The following is a 15384-nucleotide window of genomic DNA, read 5'->3' on the forward strand; positions in this document are numbered from 1 at the left end:
GACAAGTCCCCACAATGTGACTGTGTGAACATATGTATGTCCCCACAGCATGGGTAACACATGTCTGATACACACACACACACACACACACACACACACACACACACACACACACGCACGCACGCATTGATTTAAAGCGTCCTGAAAAGCTGAACTTCATGATTCGTTGCTTCAGTCAGTCAGCTGATCTGCAGTCAGTGAGGAAGAACTCAGTCTGTACAATGAGTACTACCACAAAGTGAAAGTACTCTGCTTTGAAAGTATTACTGATGTAAAGGTACAGAAGTACTGTGAACAGCAGCCGCTGACGTCGAGTTGACGTTGAAGCTAAAGTTGAAAAGGTGTAAGGTTGAGGTTCACTCAGAGACGAGTTCACTGACGGTGGGAAATCTGTGCTTCCTGTCGCTTCTGAAGACTTTCTTCTTCTGCTGCTGATAAAGCTGCAGCTGCTCGTTAATTCTTCCATGACCTCCTCTCGTTAACCTCTGACAGCTCCGTCTGTCTTCCCCTGAGACCGGTCTGTAGTTAAATGCCCGCCTTGCTCCTTGCTGCGTCACGCTCTGCTGCCTAGCGCCCGCATCCCCCGCGGAGGTTGTTGCTATGGTAACGCTCCCAGAGGCCCGATGCAATTGGCCGTCCCAGGACCTTGTTTACCGCCTGCCGGAGCGCAGGGAGGCTTCATAAAGGCGACGCTCCGCTCGGAGGCGTTAACGTGCGCCGAGCTGCCGCTGTCTGCCGCGGGGTCGAGGTGGGAGGACGGCGGAAGCAGGGGGGAGTCGAGGAGGCGGGATGCTCTGGGGACCTCCCCTCACCTGGCTCTGCGGTTGTTTTTTGTAGGTATTACTGCTCTCTGCTCCACTGTCGACAGCAGCTGGCCGTGCCGACCCGCTCAGACGCCGTCGCTGTTGTGGTACCTGAACACTCTTGCGTGCTCGGCAGCGCCCCCTGCTGGCGTGATTTATTTCTGAAGAGTCTGACCTTTAAAGGAAGAAACCAAACCTGCTTTTCATCGTTTCCTCTTGTCTTGCAGATCTCGCGGGCTGCCCAAGCTGAAGGAGTCAACCTCCCATGAGTCTTTGCTGAGCCCGGGCAGCGCGGTGGAGGCTCTGGACCTGAGCATGGAGGAGGACGTGTTCGTCAAACCTCTGCACAGCAGCATCCTGGGACAGGAGTTCTGCTTCGAGGTGAGTCCACTGCAGACGCCTGGAGGAGCTGCTCAGACCTCCACCTGACACAGAAGAAGAAGAAGAAGAAGAAGAAAAGTTCACTTTTAAGAGTTTGTTAGATAGAGGCGTTAAGTGAAGCTTCACAGCGAACACAATCGATTAACATCTTTCTCTCACCTGTCAGGTGACGTACTCAGGTGGCAGCAAGTGTTTCAGCTGCACTTCAGCCTCAGAGAGAGACAAGTGGATGGAAAACCTGAGGAGGACGATTCAGCCCAACAAGGTGAGACGGACAAACTGCTCGGCCTGTGCGTTCCTTTCCTCACCTGAAGACTCACCTTTTGTCAGGTGGTTTCACGCACACGGCGCACAGGTATGTGTGATTATTGCAGGAATGTCTGCGGCTGCTTTTACTCCTGAGAGCTCTGCAGACGTGTGAAGGCAGCAGGACAGGTGTGTGGGCGTCGGTGATGTCATCACACCTGACCGTCCGCTCTGCTTACTGTGATGTTATTGGTCAGCCTTTCTTTGCATGAACATTAAAGGTTCAGGAGCGTCCAGGTGTTTTCTGCGTGAAGAGCTCACCTGTGCTCGTGTTGACGTCTTTGTTTTGGATTCTAACTGAGGCCGTCTGTGTTGCAGGACAACTGTCGGCGTGCAGAGAACCTGCTGCGACTGTGGATCATCGAAGCCAAAGACCTGCCGCCAAAGAAGAAGTACTTCTGCGAGCTGTGCCTGGATGACGTCCTGTACGCCCGAACCACCAGCAAGACTCGCCACGACAGCCTGTTCTGGGGCGAGTACTTCGACTTCGCCGGCCTGCCCGCCATGCACAGCATCACCGTGCACATCTACCGCGACATGGACAAGAAGAAGAAGAAGGACAAGAACAACTACGTGGGCCTGGTCAACATCCCGGTGTCCGGCGTGACGGGCCGGCAGTTCGTAGAGAAGTGGTACCCAGTCAGCACGCCCACCACCAGCAAGGCCAAAGGAGGGGGGCCGTCGATCCGCATCAAGTCCCGCTTCCAGACCATCTCCATCCTGCCCATGGAGCAGTACAAGGAGTTCGCCGAGTTCGTCACCAACAACTACGGCATGTTGTGCTCGGTGCTGGAGCCCGTCATCAGCGTCAAGAACAAGGAGGAGATGGCCTGCGCCCTGGTCCACATCCTGCAGAGCACCGGGAGGGCAAAGGTCAGATCTGTCAGCCAATCAGACACCTGCAGTCAGAGGAACAGCTCAGCATCCTGAGAGTCAGCCGGCAGTGTGTTAGCTTAGCTTAGCTTAGCATGAAGGCTGAAGACAGGTGTGAACAGCTAGCTGCTGTCTGTAGCCGTTCTGTGCCGCTTTGGAAAACCTGTCTGTGCGTCCACACGATGTGACTGTAACCTGTGAGACTGATCCCAGGCCTGCCACACACTCACTCCTCCTCCTCCTCCTCCTCCTCTGTAGGACTTCCTCACAGACCTTGTGATGTCGGAGGTGGACCGCTGTGCCGACCACGACGTCCTGATCTTCAGGGAGAACACGCTGGCGACCAAAGCTATCGAGGAATATCTGAAGCTGGTGGGACAGAAATACCTGCACGACGCGCTCGGTGAGTGTCAGCTCGCACACACACCTGCACACACACACACACCTGCACACACACACACACCTGCACACACACCTGCAGGTTTGTTTGGTCAGATAAAGACACTTTTTGTCGGTTAACTTGTTTTTTGGCGTCCGTGTGTGCTTCAGCTGGTCACATGACGCGGTGAGATCAGATCCTCGCTGACATCCTGAACAATCTTAGAACGTCTTCTTCCTCCTCGTCCACAGTTGACCTGGACATCCGTCCTGTGATAAACGCACATTTGTTTCCCCAAAGTCTTGATCTTTGAGAGCGAATATGATGAAGCTGCTCGTGTTCCTCCTCCAGACATTATTGATTTCACATGCTCGGTGTCGATCGGTGATCAATGAGGCCGTGCTCTCAGCTGCAGTGTCTTCAGAAAGACGTCAGACATTCAGACAAAGCGCAGCATCAAGTCCTGGATCTCATTAAAAGTGAGAAAATCTTCATGGACTTCTGGGCGCTAAAATTAGAGTTTGCATGTTCTGAAACATTTCAGTCATAAAGGACTTGAAACAGTTCAGAGCCGGCTGAATGTGACAGAAGCAGAACTGTTAGAGACCCACGAGACCGCCGTCATCGCCGACCAATAAACATCAGCCGCACCGAGACAACCGTCACACTATTCTTAGCACAAAGACACATCGTCCCAGTTCAGAGACTCAGATCATTTCTCCACGCTGAATATTTATAGGTTCACATCTGAGAGCAGAAGATAATGACAGAACGGCTTCCTGCGGCGCGTGAGGTCACACGTGTGGCTGCAGCTGATTGGTGCCGCTGCGTCGTGGCTCGTTCGTCACAGGAACACTGACGGCGTGTTGGTGATCCTGACTCAAGGCCCTCTTACTGAGCTTCCTGGAGCTTTCAGCTCGTCCGTCCTCTCTGATTGGTTCACTCCTGCAGTCAGATGAAGGTTATTTTGGGCTGTTTGTGAGGTTTTAGCTGACATCACAGCACGAACACACACCATCAGACAGTTAATGATCAGCAGAGATGAAAGAGGACGACAGCATCACCGGAGAGTCAGATCAGATGCTTTGGTTTGACTGTGATGTGAATATACACCAATCAGAGTCAGTGCTGATGAAGAGCAGGATGGTCTTCATCGCCGAGCAGAGAACAGAGTTTATCATCTGAAGACTTCAGTCGAGCCGCATCAGAAATACAGAAACTGACACGAGCAGCAGTTTGTGATGAACGTTAAAGGTCCAATGTGCGGAAGATGTTAGCACGCTAACAGCTAGCTGCCGCCGTCCTGTCGTAAAGCCACTTTGTACCTGAACAGGTGAATCATTGAGGATGCTCGTTCGTACGCTCTCCCTGACTGTCTGTCCGTCTGTCTCCAGGTGAGTTCATCAAGGCTCTGTACGAGTCGGACGAGAACTGCGAGGTGGACCCCAGCCGGTGCTCCAGCGGCGACTTGGCCGAACACCAGAGTAACCTGAAGATGTGCTGCGAGCTGGCCTTCTGCAAGATCATCAACTCCTACTGGTACCACGTTTGACACGAGCGAGCGCCTCTGAAGCCTGCACCACTGAAGTCACTCCTAGATAAAGCTGTCAGATTAAGGTCGAGGAGTACAAGCAGAGTAAAAAGACTCGAGCAAAGTACAAGTACACACATTCACAGTTCACAGCGTGTTTCTAATGTATTTATACTTTATTTTCAGTGTTGATTCATCACATAAAAAGACAAATTCTCAAGGCGGGAAATGACCCTGACAGTAAAAAACAGCTTACAGGAAGACAGGAAGCTGCTTCAGAAATCACTTCTTTCTTTGAGGCTTCGTGAGGAAACCTGATCCTTCCTTTCCGCAGTGCTCGCTCACTTCCTTCCTGTCTCCTCAGCGTGTTTCCTCGGGAGCTGAAGGAGGTGTTTGCGTCGTGGAAGCAGCAGTGCGTCGCTCGCGGCCACCAGCAGGACATCAGTAAGCGTCTGATCAGCGCCTCGCTCTTCCTGCGCTTCCTCTGCCCCGCCATCATGTCGCCGTCGCTCTTCAGCCTGATGCAGGAATATCCCGACGACCGCACGTCCCGCACGCTGACGCTCATCGCCAAGGTCATCCAGAACCTCGCCAACTTCACCAAGTGAGTATCTGCAGGGGTCACCTGAGCAGTCTGAGAGACGCCTGAGCGGACAGAGGTCAGAGGTCGTGTGATGTAGTGTGGATGCTTCCAGGATGCTCATGTGTTTTTATGAGGACCTCAGGTAGGACAGGTGCAGCAGAGAACGAGGATCCAATGAACTGAGCGGACAGACAAGTCTGACGTTGGACACGTCTGCGTCTCGTCCGCAGGTTTGGAAACAAAGAGGAGTACATGGCCTTCATGAACGACTTCCTGGAGCATGAGTGGGCGGGGATGATGCGTTTCCTGTCGGAGATCTCCAACCCGGAGACTCTGTCCAACACGCCGGGCTTCGAGGGATACATCGACCTCGGCCGCGAGCTGTCCGTCCTGCACGCTCTGCTGTGGGAGGTCGTCTCTCAGCTTGACAAGGTGTGTGTGTGTGTGTGTGTGTGTGTGTGTGTGTGTGTGTGTGTGTGTGTGTGTGTGTGTGTGTGTGTGTGTGTGTGTGTGTGTGTGTGTGTGTGTGTGTGTGTGTGTGTGTGTGTGTGAGTGAGAGAGAGAGATGTCATGGGTCTTAACATTGGTCACAGCAGTCAGCGAAAGACGTCCTCACTGTGAAAGTCCACATGAATTCTACTGGAAGCAGATGTCGGAGTTTTCCAGCAGCACTTAAATGCATCGTGTATTCATGTCCCTCAGAGACGAAGAGTTTTAGTTCAGAAGACTTTCTGTCACGAGTCTCAGTCGATCGTTTGTGCGTATGGACGATTAGCTCTTATCTTATATTATCTTACCTCCTCTGCTGAACACCTGGACGACACCTGTGAGCTTTACACCAATCAAAGCGAAATACACATTTAAAGGTCGAAGTGTTGAATTCTTCAGATGTTTGATGCTTTTTTAATATTTCTGTTATTAAATATCAGAATCACCTGTAGTTTAAAATCACTGAGACACAAAGTGTGTTCGGCCTTCATCATCATCGTCTTCATTGTGAACGGCGGCTCTCGCTGATTCTGAACATTTGATTTGTCGCTCGTCACCTTGTGATGCCTTCAGGCTCACATTAGATAATCTGATCTTTAAACGTCGGCTCACTGAGACACACTGAGACGTATCATTTACACACAGTCTCATAAACAGGTGATCAGGTATTGATCAGGGAGTGAGTGAGTGAGTCAGAGTGTGTGTGTGTGTGTGTGTGTGTGTGTGTGTGTGTGTGTGTGTGTGTGTGTGTGTGTGTGTGTGTGTGTGTGTGTATGCTGTAAATATGCTGTAAATATCTGCTGATGTAACAAGACTGAACATCAGGAGCAAAGGTCACCTCAGTTCATTTAACACATTAACGCTGCGTGGCTTCACAGCATGGCCTGAACTCCCCCGGCCCCCCCACCCTGCACCTCCCCCTGGCCGTGCAGCATCTCACCTGTCTCACCTGTCTCACCTGTGGAGCTCAGTCCCAGCATGCTCTGCTGTGTTTGACGTGGTTCTGTTCAGTAGAAGCATGATGTTCTAGTCTGTTTGAGTTGTTTCCATTAAGTTTCCCTCATGTTTTTTTCCTCCTCCTCTTCCTCCTCCTCCTACTCCCTCCATCTTTCCCTCCTCCTCCTCCTTCTGTTCACTTCCTGTCTGGCCGACTCTCTCTGTTGCCACCATGTTGGTTTCGCTCTCCCCCCACCACCACTGCATCCTGGTGCTTCCATTCACATCATCCACACACACACACACACACACACACACACACACACACACACACACACACACACACACACACACACACACGGCAACTCCAGGGTGAAAATTCCTTCCTGCAGGCCACCGTTGCGAAGCTGGGCCCGCTGCCGAGGATTCTGGGAGACATCTCTCGCTGTCTGGCCGCGCCCACCCCCGTCCAGCAGCAGCTGCGGCGTTTCCAGGACCACAGCTCCGCCCACAACATCAGCGGCAGCCTGTCGTCAGGGTTACAGCGAATCTTCGAGGACCCCGTCGACAGGTAACCAATCAGCTCGCAGATCAGAACCGTGAAAGGTTCGAACATTGTAGGAAACATCTGGGATGGTGGAACCAAATACTAGTACTGTGTGTGTGTGTGTGTGTGTGTGTGTGTGTGTGTGTGTGTGTGTGTGTGTGTGTGTGTGTGTGTGTGTGTGTGTGTGAGTGAGTGAGTGTGAGTCCTGATGATGCCGCTCGAGGGTCATTAAACCCACGACATGTAACTAATCTGTGATCAGTAATCAGATTACAGGTCAGTCACTGTGTCCGTGTCACTTCCTGCAGCCACGGCGACGTTCGCAGCCTTCAGTCTCCGGTTGGCGAGCTGATGGAGGGTTACGCTCGAGGTCAGCGCCCCCCGCCGGCCCAGCAGCCCCCCCATGCCCACGCCGGCTTCTCGGACCGTGAGGAGCGAGACGGCCTGCTGCCCAACGGCCGCAGCATTTCTCTGGTGGACCTACAGGACGCCCAGAGCCCGCACGGCCCCGCGGGGCTCCCGCCGCACCACGAGGCCCCGCCGCGCCTCAGCAGGGCGGGCTCCCAGGCCTCCGTCGGACACGCCCCGCTCCCGCTCAACCACCCCCACTCCAACCCCCTGACCCCCCAGCCGGCGCCGCACCAGGCCAAAGCCGCGGGCAGAGACGGTCAGCCGCAGAGCGCGCCGCAGGTGAGGCGGCCGCTCCACCCGTCGCTCAGCCAGCAGCGCAGCTTGCAGCCGCTGTCCTTCCAGAACCCCGTCTACCACCTGAGCAACCCCGCCCACAGCCTGTCTACACGCTCCGCCCACTCGCTGCAGCACGACTCCAGCTCCGAGAACCTGAGTACCGAGAGCTCGCACAACAGCCGCAGCAACTCCGACGACTTCGGCAGCCAGGTGGGGGTCAGAGGTCGTGAGGCGTCCAACAGCAGCCTGGACGAGCTGGGCAGCCGGCGGAGCACGCAGAGCGAGGAGTGCTCCACGCCGCGTCGACACGCGCCGCCTGATCTCCCGCCTGGCATCGCCACGGCGGTCGCCATCCCCCGCCAGAGCACGACGGCGGGCACCGCCCACATCATCAAGGTGGAGCAGCAGAGCAGGGGAGGGGGCGGGGCCAGGACGCCCCGCTCACTCCCCCACAGCGCCTCGCTACGCAGCAGCAGCAGCGCCAACACAGAGCCGGCGCCCAACGTCGGCCACGCCGCCCGCCAGCAGTCCACCTGCTCTGCGGAGAACATGGCTCCGCCCCCGAGGAGCGCCGCCAAGCAGCCGCAGGTACAGCACAGGTGTAGCCAGACAGGAAGTCATGCTCTCATTTATCATGTCTGAGAAGCAGTAAGAGCAGTGAGTAAAAACACCTGGGTGGTCCTGTCACCTGTACGACTGAGGCAGGTGTGTCAGGAACCAGGTGACCTCTGCTGGTCCAGTCTGTGGAATCCCTGATGGGTCCTGATGCTGATGAGATCTCGATGCTTTTATCCCTGCAGGTGTTTCTCTCTTACTAACGCAGGTGTGTGATGATGTCACTGCTCTGTGTTCAGGTGGCGTCTCCGGTGGAGGCGGTGGCGATGTCTCCAGTGGAGAGGACGGCGGCCTGGGTGCTCAACAACGGCCAGTACGATGAGAAGGAGGAGGAAGGAGGAGAGAGGAGCAGAGAGGAGGGCAGGAACACTGAGAAGGTACAGAGCACACGCACCTGGACAGGTGTGACACGCTGTGATAATGCTAATACTGTGAAATCAGTAAAGTTTGAATCCCCCCCCCCCAGTATGAGCTGGAGATCTCGCGGCTGAAGGAGCGTCTGCGGGCGTCCGGGCGCCGTCTGGAGGAGTACGAGCGGCGGCTGCTGGCTCAGGAGCAGCAGATGCAGAAGCTGCTGCTGGAGTACAAACACCGACTGGAGGACAGCGAGGAGCGTCTGAGGAGGCAGCAGGAGGAGAAGGACAGCCAGATGAAGAGCATCATCTGCAGGTACGCACAAGCTCCGCCCCTCTGAGGGCTGCAGGGCGCGGAAACTAAACACACCCGTCCAACAGTCAGCGCACACTCTGACCTGTGTGTGTGTGTGTGTGTGTGTGTGTGTGTGTGTGTGTGTGTGTGTGTGTGTGTGTGTGTGTGCGCGTGCGTGCGTCTGTGCAGGCTGATGGCGGTGGAGGAGGAGCTGAAGCGGGATCACGCAGAGATGCAGGCGGTGATCGAAGCCAAGCAGAAGATCATCGACGCTCAGGTACAGACGCTCTGACCTCAGATCAGCCTGTGTGTCGCTCTTTGACCTTCGAGGAAACACTTTGAAAACAGAAAAAATCTCAGGTTTGTTTTTGTTCATCTGAAGCAAATCCTCTAACTCTGAAGGACTTAGTGGCACCTAGTGGTGACATTTCACATTACAACCACCTGAAGCGGCCTGAAACACACCTGGAGTCTGTTGGTGTGTCCCCTCCGGGCTCCTGTAGAAACATGGAGATCTGATCAATCTGAAAACCTCTTTAATCAACGTGGAAAGTTAAGGGAAAGTTCTGTGTTTTTAAGGGTTTGTTGTTTCTCATTCCTCCAATCAAACACCTGCAGACTTTTGTCCAATCAGAAAATGTTAACCTGAGGTCATGACCTTTGATGGGATAATTAATGATCGATCAATAATCGAAGGCTGAGCTGACGGTCCAGCTGCTCCTTCAGTTCTGCTTCTGTCTCATCGTCTCTTCACTGATTTCAGGTCAGTAACGGATGTGAGATAAACCAATCAGGCAAGTAGTGACTGTAGCCCCGCCCACTCCCCCACCCCTCCCCCCACGCTGTTTTTAGAACAAACACGAGCGTCAACACACCGGATCAGCCAATCACAGAGCAGATAATTGTGATGATGTCAGCACTGGCGGCCTCGTCCAGTTTATTAAGAACGCAGGCTGAAGCTGGACTCACAGGTGTCTCTGTTATTCTGTCCACCCCGCTGAGTGGGGACTGGATCAGCTGGGCGTACCTAATAAACTGGACACTGAGAGCAAACACGTTTTGGTTTCTTCATCACGTTTGATGAACATGCACAGGAAGTGCAGGAGGACCCGCCTTCTCCTCGTTAAGGTTAATTGAGTCCTCGTTAAGGATGGTGAGAGTAATGAGACGTGGCCTCGTTATCTTTCATCTCATTAGAGGAAGTGAGGTCACAGGTGAGTCCCCTCCTTAACCAAGTCACCATCTGACACGTACTGACCCTGGTCCTGGCCCTGACCCTGACCCTAAACACTAATCCTTACTCTGACTCTGACCCTGGTCCTGGTCCTGCTTCTGGTCCTGGTCCTGGTCCTGGTCCTGGTCCTGGTCCTGGTCCTGCATGTCAGTGAAGACCTTCAGGTTTCACTTCATTGAAGCGTCTCAGCGGCTCGTTGGGTCTCTTCAGGACGGCTGCTGGTGTTTTGGTGTTTTGGTGTTTTGGTGTTGAGCTCTCAGCTGGTTTTCTTTCTGTTTGGCTGCTCCACCTTCCTCCCTCCTCCCTCCACCTTCCTCCCTCCTCCCTCCACCTTCCTCATCCTCCTTCTCCTCCTCCTCCTCTGAGCCTCCACGGCCTCTGGACGAGGAGCTTCCAGCAGGTTCAGAGACGACCTGTGGGACCTGTGGGGTCTCAGGTGTGTCAGTTTGTGAGCAGGTGGATGTGAACGTGGAGCTGTGAGCTGATCCCAGATCAGCTGATCCCAGATCAGCTGATTCCTGCTGACAAACTGCAGCTTCACTTATTTTCTTTCTTTTGCTTCCTCTCAGTTTTTTCTGACGTTTGTCTTGTTTCTGCCGTTGGGTCAAAGTCACAACTCTTCATTGGTCCATTAATGATGATGTCATACAGGTCTCAAGGGATCTTAAAGGAACTGTGATATTTTAAGGCTTTTTAATGGATCATCTGCACAGTTTAAGAATCCCTTAAAACTGACCTCAGATCAGCAGAACCTTCCTCTGATCGACTTTAAAGGCTTCTCGGTCAATGATCCCTGACTTTGAACACACCTGGAGGAGTTTTTAGTCAGTTTAAGTGTTATTTCTTCTTTTAATCAGGTAGAAAACCCTTAAATCGTCTTTATTATTAATCTAATGAATGAATGTTTGCTTCTGAGTTTAAGTGAAGCTGAACAGGAATAAACCAAAACCCCTTAATAAAAAAACAGAATGAATCTGATTATTAAATCCCTTCAAACTGAGTCGATCAGGTGAAACGAATCCTCTGTTTTACATGTTTAATGATTCTTTCACTTCAGGTGAAAAAGGATTATTTTTTTTATCTCTTAGAAAACCCTTTAATCATGAAATGAATCCAGTAAAAACCCTTAAATGTATTAAATTTGTTTAACTTAGAGTTTGAAACATTAAAGTCTTTTCAAAAACCCAAATGTAAATCATCTGTAAACATTTTTATGTATTTTCTTCTTTAGTCTCAATCTGTGGAGAAAACTCATTAAAATATTCAAATCCATCAATGAAACTTTCAGGGTTTTTTTAATAGTAAGAAACTTAATACCTGAAGAAGAATTCCTGAAAAACTCTTAACATTTTCTTTATGTTTCAAATAGTTTAAAATGAATGAAGCCTTTAAAATTTAATGATTTAACACACCTATTTTTATTTTATTATTTTAAGTGTTTTCACTTAATGGACAAATGGAGTCACTGAAGGTGTTTTCAGGGTAAATTAATGCTTAATTAAGGCGATTTTAAGGGATTTTTCTTTGATGAATCACATCATGTTTCTCAAACCTCGAGCGTGATTTTAACCAGACTGTCAATCATGGCGAGGCTCAGTCTGACTTCCTGTCCCGCCCCCTCTGTCTCTGTCCTATCAGGAGAAGCGGATCGGCTCCCTGGACGCGGCGAACTCGCGGCTGATGGCGGCGCTGACGCAGGTGAAGGAGCGCTACAGCGCGCCCAACCTCCGCAACGGCCTGTCACCCACCAACCCCACCAAACTGTCCATCACTGAGAACGGAGAGTTCAAGAACAGCAGCTGCTGATTGGCTGACCAGGACGCGAGGGGCAGGGCCTAAATTCTGTAACTCCGCCCACACAGCCCTCCAGCTGCAGCCCGAAAACAAAAAGTCTGAATTTAACGAGTCTATAAATACGAGTGTAAATACTGAAGGTTTCATCTGTTCAGTGTACAGAGAGTGTGTGTGTGTGTGTGTGTGAGTGTGTGTGTGAGTGAGTGTGAGTGTGTGTGTGTGCGCAGCATCACAGAAGCACAGTGAAGAAGAAACAAACCAAAAACTGAAACTAAAACGCACTCGAGTTTTCTAACCGACTTTTTTAAGCTTTTTATTTGAACCTTTGATTTTTTTTTCGGTGGAGTTTTTTCTTCTTCTTCTTTTTTTTTTTTTTTTTACCTGACGAGTTGTTTGGCTTTAATTTATTCCTCCACGTCGTCCTTTATTGTTGCTGATCTACTGAACAGACTCCTGTAGGGTCGGGGTCAAAGGTCACACCTGTCTGCTGTCCACATGTTGAGAATAAACGCTGCCTGAAAGTCGCTCGTCTCCTTCCTTCGTCAGCGGCTGATTAATAATTCTGACCATTTTTAAACTGTTGAATATTTGTTGGAAATGTGACGTTAAATAAAACGAATAATCTGCAGATTAACTTTTCTATTCAGACATTAGAAAAACGTATCGCAGGGATCCAGATGTAAACTACTGCAGTACTGTGCGTGTTTGAGGTACTTGTACTTTACTACATGTCACTGCTTCTGAGTATTTGTCTTAACTTTTGGATTATTGACACTTTTACTGAAGTAACAGACATGAAGCTAAGCGACAAACCGAAATCCTTCATCACTTCCAGATTCATTTGTAAACAGCTGCTTTGAGGTCACGTGACGTGGCCAGTTTATGTGAAGCAATGAGAGAAAGGCTTGAACAGAAAATCAGATCATATGTTGATGTGACTCTTTCGTGATGAAGAGGAGCCATTTTTAAACTGGACTGAAAGTTTTGCTGATACTGAGGCGGCAGATCAAACAACCAGCTGCTCATTCAGACGTCATGAAAACAAATGAAAGCAGACAAAATGTTGACGTTCACGTTATGGTTGAGACACCACGAGGATCGTCTCCAAACAGGACAGTTTTAACGAGCTTAGAGTGGAAAAAGTAAATTAACACCACGTCAAACATTTACCGACTCTGACTTTTTAATTAGCTCATGGCTGAAAAGACAAGCTGCAAAGAGCGTCTCAGATTATTTGACTGTCCGCCCATCAATCAGCTACTGTGGGCGGGGCCTGCCTACGTTTAACTATGGCTGACCGTGATCACGTGAACTCCACCTCCACTGAGCAGGAAGATGTATTCACACGAACTTTGTAGTATTATTTTTTCTTCCTGTTTTAGTAAATGTGAACACAATTATATATAAGAAGAGCAAAAAATAAAGAACTTGTAAAATATTTTCTAACACTTAAAAACTTGTTCTTTTTTCTCAAACGGTACAATCTTCTTCTTCTTTAACTCACTAATGAACCGCTGTTGGAGCACGTGACCAGAAACAAGCGCCGTCACTTCAAGATGCAAATAAAACAACAGGCAGTTGACTGTTAGTCAGAGGATGAGGTGTGAACAGGCCGAAGGATGAAGAACAGCGAGGCTTGAGGAGGACACAGGTGAGTGAAGCTACAGGTGACAACAGTCCTGATGTATGGACATCTGAGCGGGAACGATCCGCTCCTCCGTCACGTACGCGGAGTATTTCCGGGTCCTCAGTCGGACGAGTGACCGTTTTCAGTCACTTTAATCACATTAAAGCTTCTTTCTTCTCATTCCGACTTCATCTGAGCTTCAAACGAGCTCACATCATCACACAGTAACATTAGCTGCTACACCGCGGAAATACGAGCTAATAGAGCTAGCATGCTAAGGCGGTTAGCATGTACATTTTACTCACGCATTGTTATGAAGGGATACAATTTACACACAAACAAACAAACAAACAAAGGTTATTTACTCTCTGCAGGTTTCGATATGTCCCTTTCACCTCAGAAAAACGCTTTTAATCTACTTCTGTCACTCAGCTCGTCGCTCTCCTTTTGGCTAACTCATCCATAGATATGTGTAGAAAGGCTAGATATCTTACCGGCGCTGTGAGCCAATGGGGACTGACGTCGTCACACGGCGGCCATCTTGGGACAGGAACGCTCGTCCAGTCATAACATTAAAGTCAATTGTGCATGTAGTGCTGAAATAACTATATTTTGCTCAATTTTCAACCGATTTTCAAACGGCTTGGCTTGTCATAAACGTCAGAGATGTGGCTATTTAACTGCATACTTGTGAATAATTATAACCACGGAGTTTATTATGAAAATAGTATAATATTAAGTAGACTAGACAGGTAAAGTAATAGGTATACCCATACACACACAGTAATGATGTTGTCAATATTTATAAGATACATGAAACATGAAATAGTGCAATTTAGTTTATTACTAATATTTACATTATTAAATACATGTGTAAATTTATGTATTATAGAAATCTGTCTCAAGTTGCCATTCTGTAAAATAAGAGAAAAGAGATGGGTCTTTGTTTTCTGTTTGTTTTTTACTTAGGTCCAGATGCACTCAATTAGAAAACAGTTCAAAATGTGCAATCAAGCAAATACAAAAAAAAAAAAAACATTAAGACACAATTGGACACAAAACTATCTTTCCATCAGTATCAAAGCTCTTCATTGATGAGGTTCTTGGCTTTCAGCTCCTCCAGAAGAGCCTTCATGTTCTTCTTGGCCCTCCTTACCCTTGCCAAGGCATTGCTCTTCTCCCGCTGAAGTTTACGCACTGTTGCCATGGCTGCATCAAGTTTGGCCTTAAGAGCCGTCAGGGGCCTTCCTCTTCCGACTCCTTTGCCTCTCTCCAGTGGCTGCCTGTGGCTTTGAAAAAAAAATACAATAAATAATAAATAAATATATAATGAAGTTCATTAGGGTTAGGGTTAGTTCATTTGTTAGTGACATTCCTCATGTGTACAAATACTCACAATATCAGGCGGAGGTTGATCCTGCTGGGGGTCCATGGGCAGGTTTTCTGCTCTTCTAGAAGCAGTTGTGCTTCTTGGTGCTACCGGCTGAAAAAAATAGTTAAATATTCAATTGATCTGTAATACACATTATGTATTACTAAACTTGCAGAGAGTGTGACATTAAATCACATTTAAATATGGATGTATCCATCTTTAACACCTTGTATTCTAGTTGGCCAATTATACACATACCCTCTGAAGATGAACAGGGAGGTTGAAGATAGTTGGAACAGCTCCAGCTTTGAGTCTGACAGTCTGCTCTGTCCCGTCAAAATCTTCATTGCTGAAGTGTTCACTGCAGAGCAGTGATCTATCGTTAGCCACGACACCATCCCTTCTCAGGGCACGCTTCCACTGTCTCCTGCGCTCGCTGCATTTGGGAAACCTTACAAATGGGAGAAATAGTAGTCAGATATAAATGATTGTTAACCTTCCACCTTTATTTCCTTCAACATTGAGGGTATGGACAAAAATACAGTATAAAATATATTATCATTTTGATTCTATGTACTG

The 15384-nt window shown here is 49.5% G+C and overlaps 1 protein-coding gene across 6 annotated transcripts in view; it reads left to right on the forward strand.

Moving 5' to 3' along the window:
• rasal2 (RAS protein activator like 2) overlaps positions 1 to 12330 on the forward strand; it is a 58628-nt gene extending 46298 nt beyond the window's left edge. For 4 of the 6 annotated variants that reach the window (XM_070974318.1, XM_070974314.1, XM_070974320.1 and 1 more), the window contains 13 exons: positions 1031 to 1184; positions 1351 to 1449; positions 1809 to 2363; positions 2622 to 2766; positions 4137 to 4281; positions 4638 to 4877; positions 5087 to 5288; positions 6653 to 6852; positions 7137 to 8103; positions 8370 to 8507; positions 8597 to 8799; positions 8968 to 9055; positions 11651 to 12330. In XM_070974318.1, coding sequence (XP_070830419.1) covers positions 1031 to 1184; positions 1351 to 1449; positions 1809 to 2363; positions 2622 to 2766; positions 4137 to 4281; positions 4638 to 4877; positions 5087 to 5288; positions 6653 to 6852; positions 7137 to 8103; positions 8370 to 8507; positions 8597 to 8799; positions 8968 to 9055; positions 11651 to 11818 — 3304 coding nt within the window. In that variant the 3' untranslated portion in view covers positions 11819 to 12330. Of the gene's footprint in view, positions 1 to 1030; positions 1185 to 1350; positions 1450 to 1808; positions 2364 to 2621; positions 2767 to 4136; positions 4282 to 4637; positions 4878 to 5086; positions 5289 to 6652; positions 6853 to 7136; positions 8104 to 8369; positions 8508 to 8596; positions 8800 to 8967; positions 9056 to 9541; positions 9909 to 11650 lie in introns of those variants that run through there. The other 2 variants (XM_070974317.1, XM_070974316.1) reach the window with 2 other exon arrangements.
• Positions 12331 to 15384: the final 3054 nt, after the last annotated feature.

The sequence above is a fragment of the Chaetodon trifascialis genome, chromosome 11 (assembly GCF_039877785.1).
Source record: "Chaetodon trifascialis isolate fChaTrf1 chromosome 11, fChaTrf1.hap1, whole genome shotgun sequence".
In the NCBI taxonomy this organism is placed as follows: Eukaryota; Metazoa; Chordata; class Actinopteri; order Chaetodontiformes; family Chaetodontidae; genus Chaetodon; species Chaetodon trifascialis.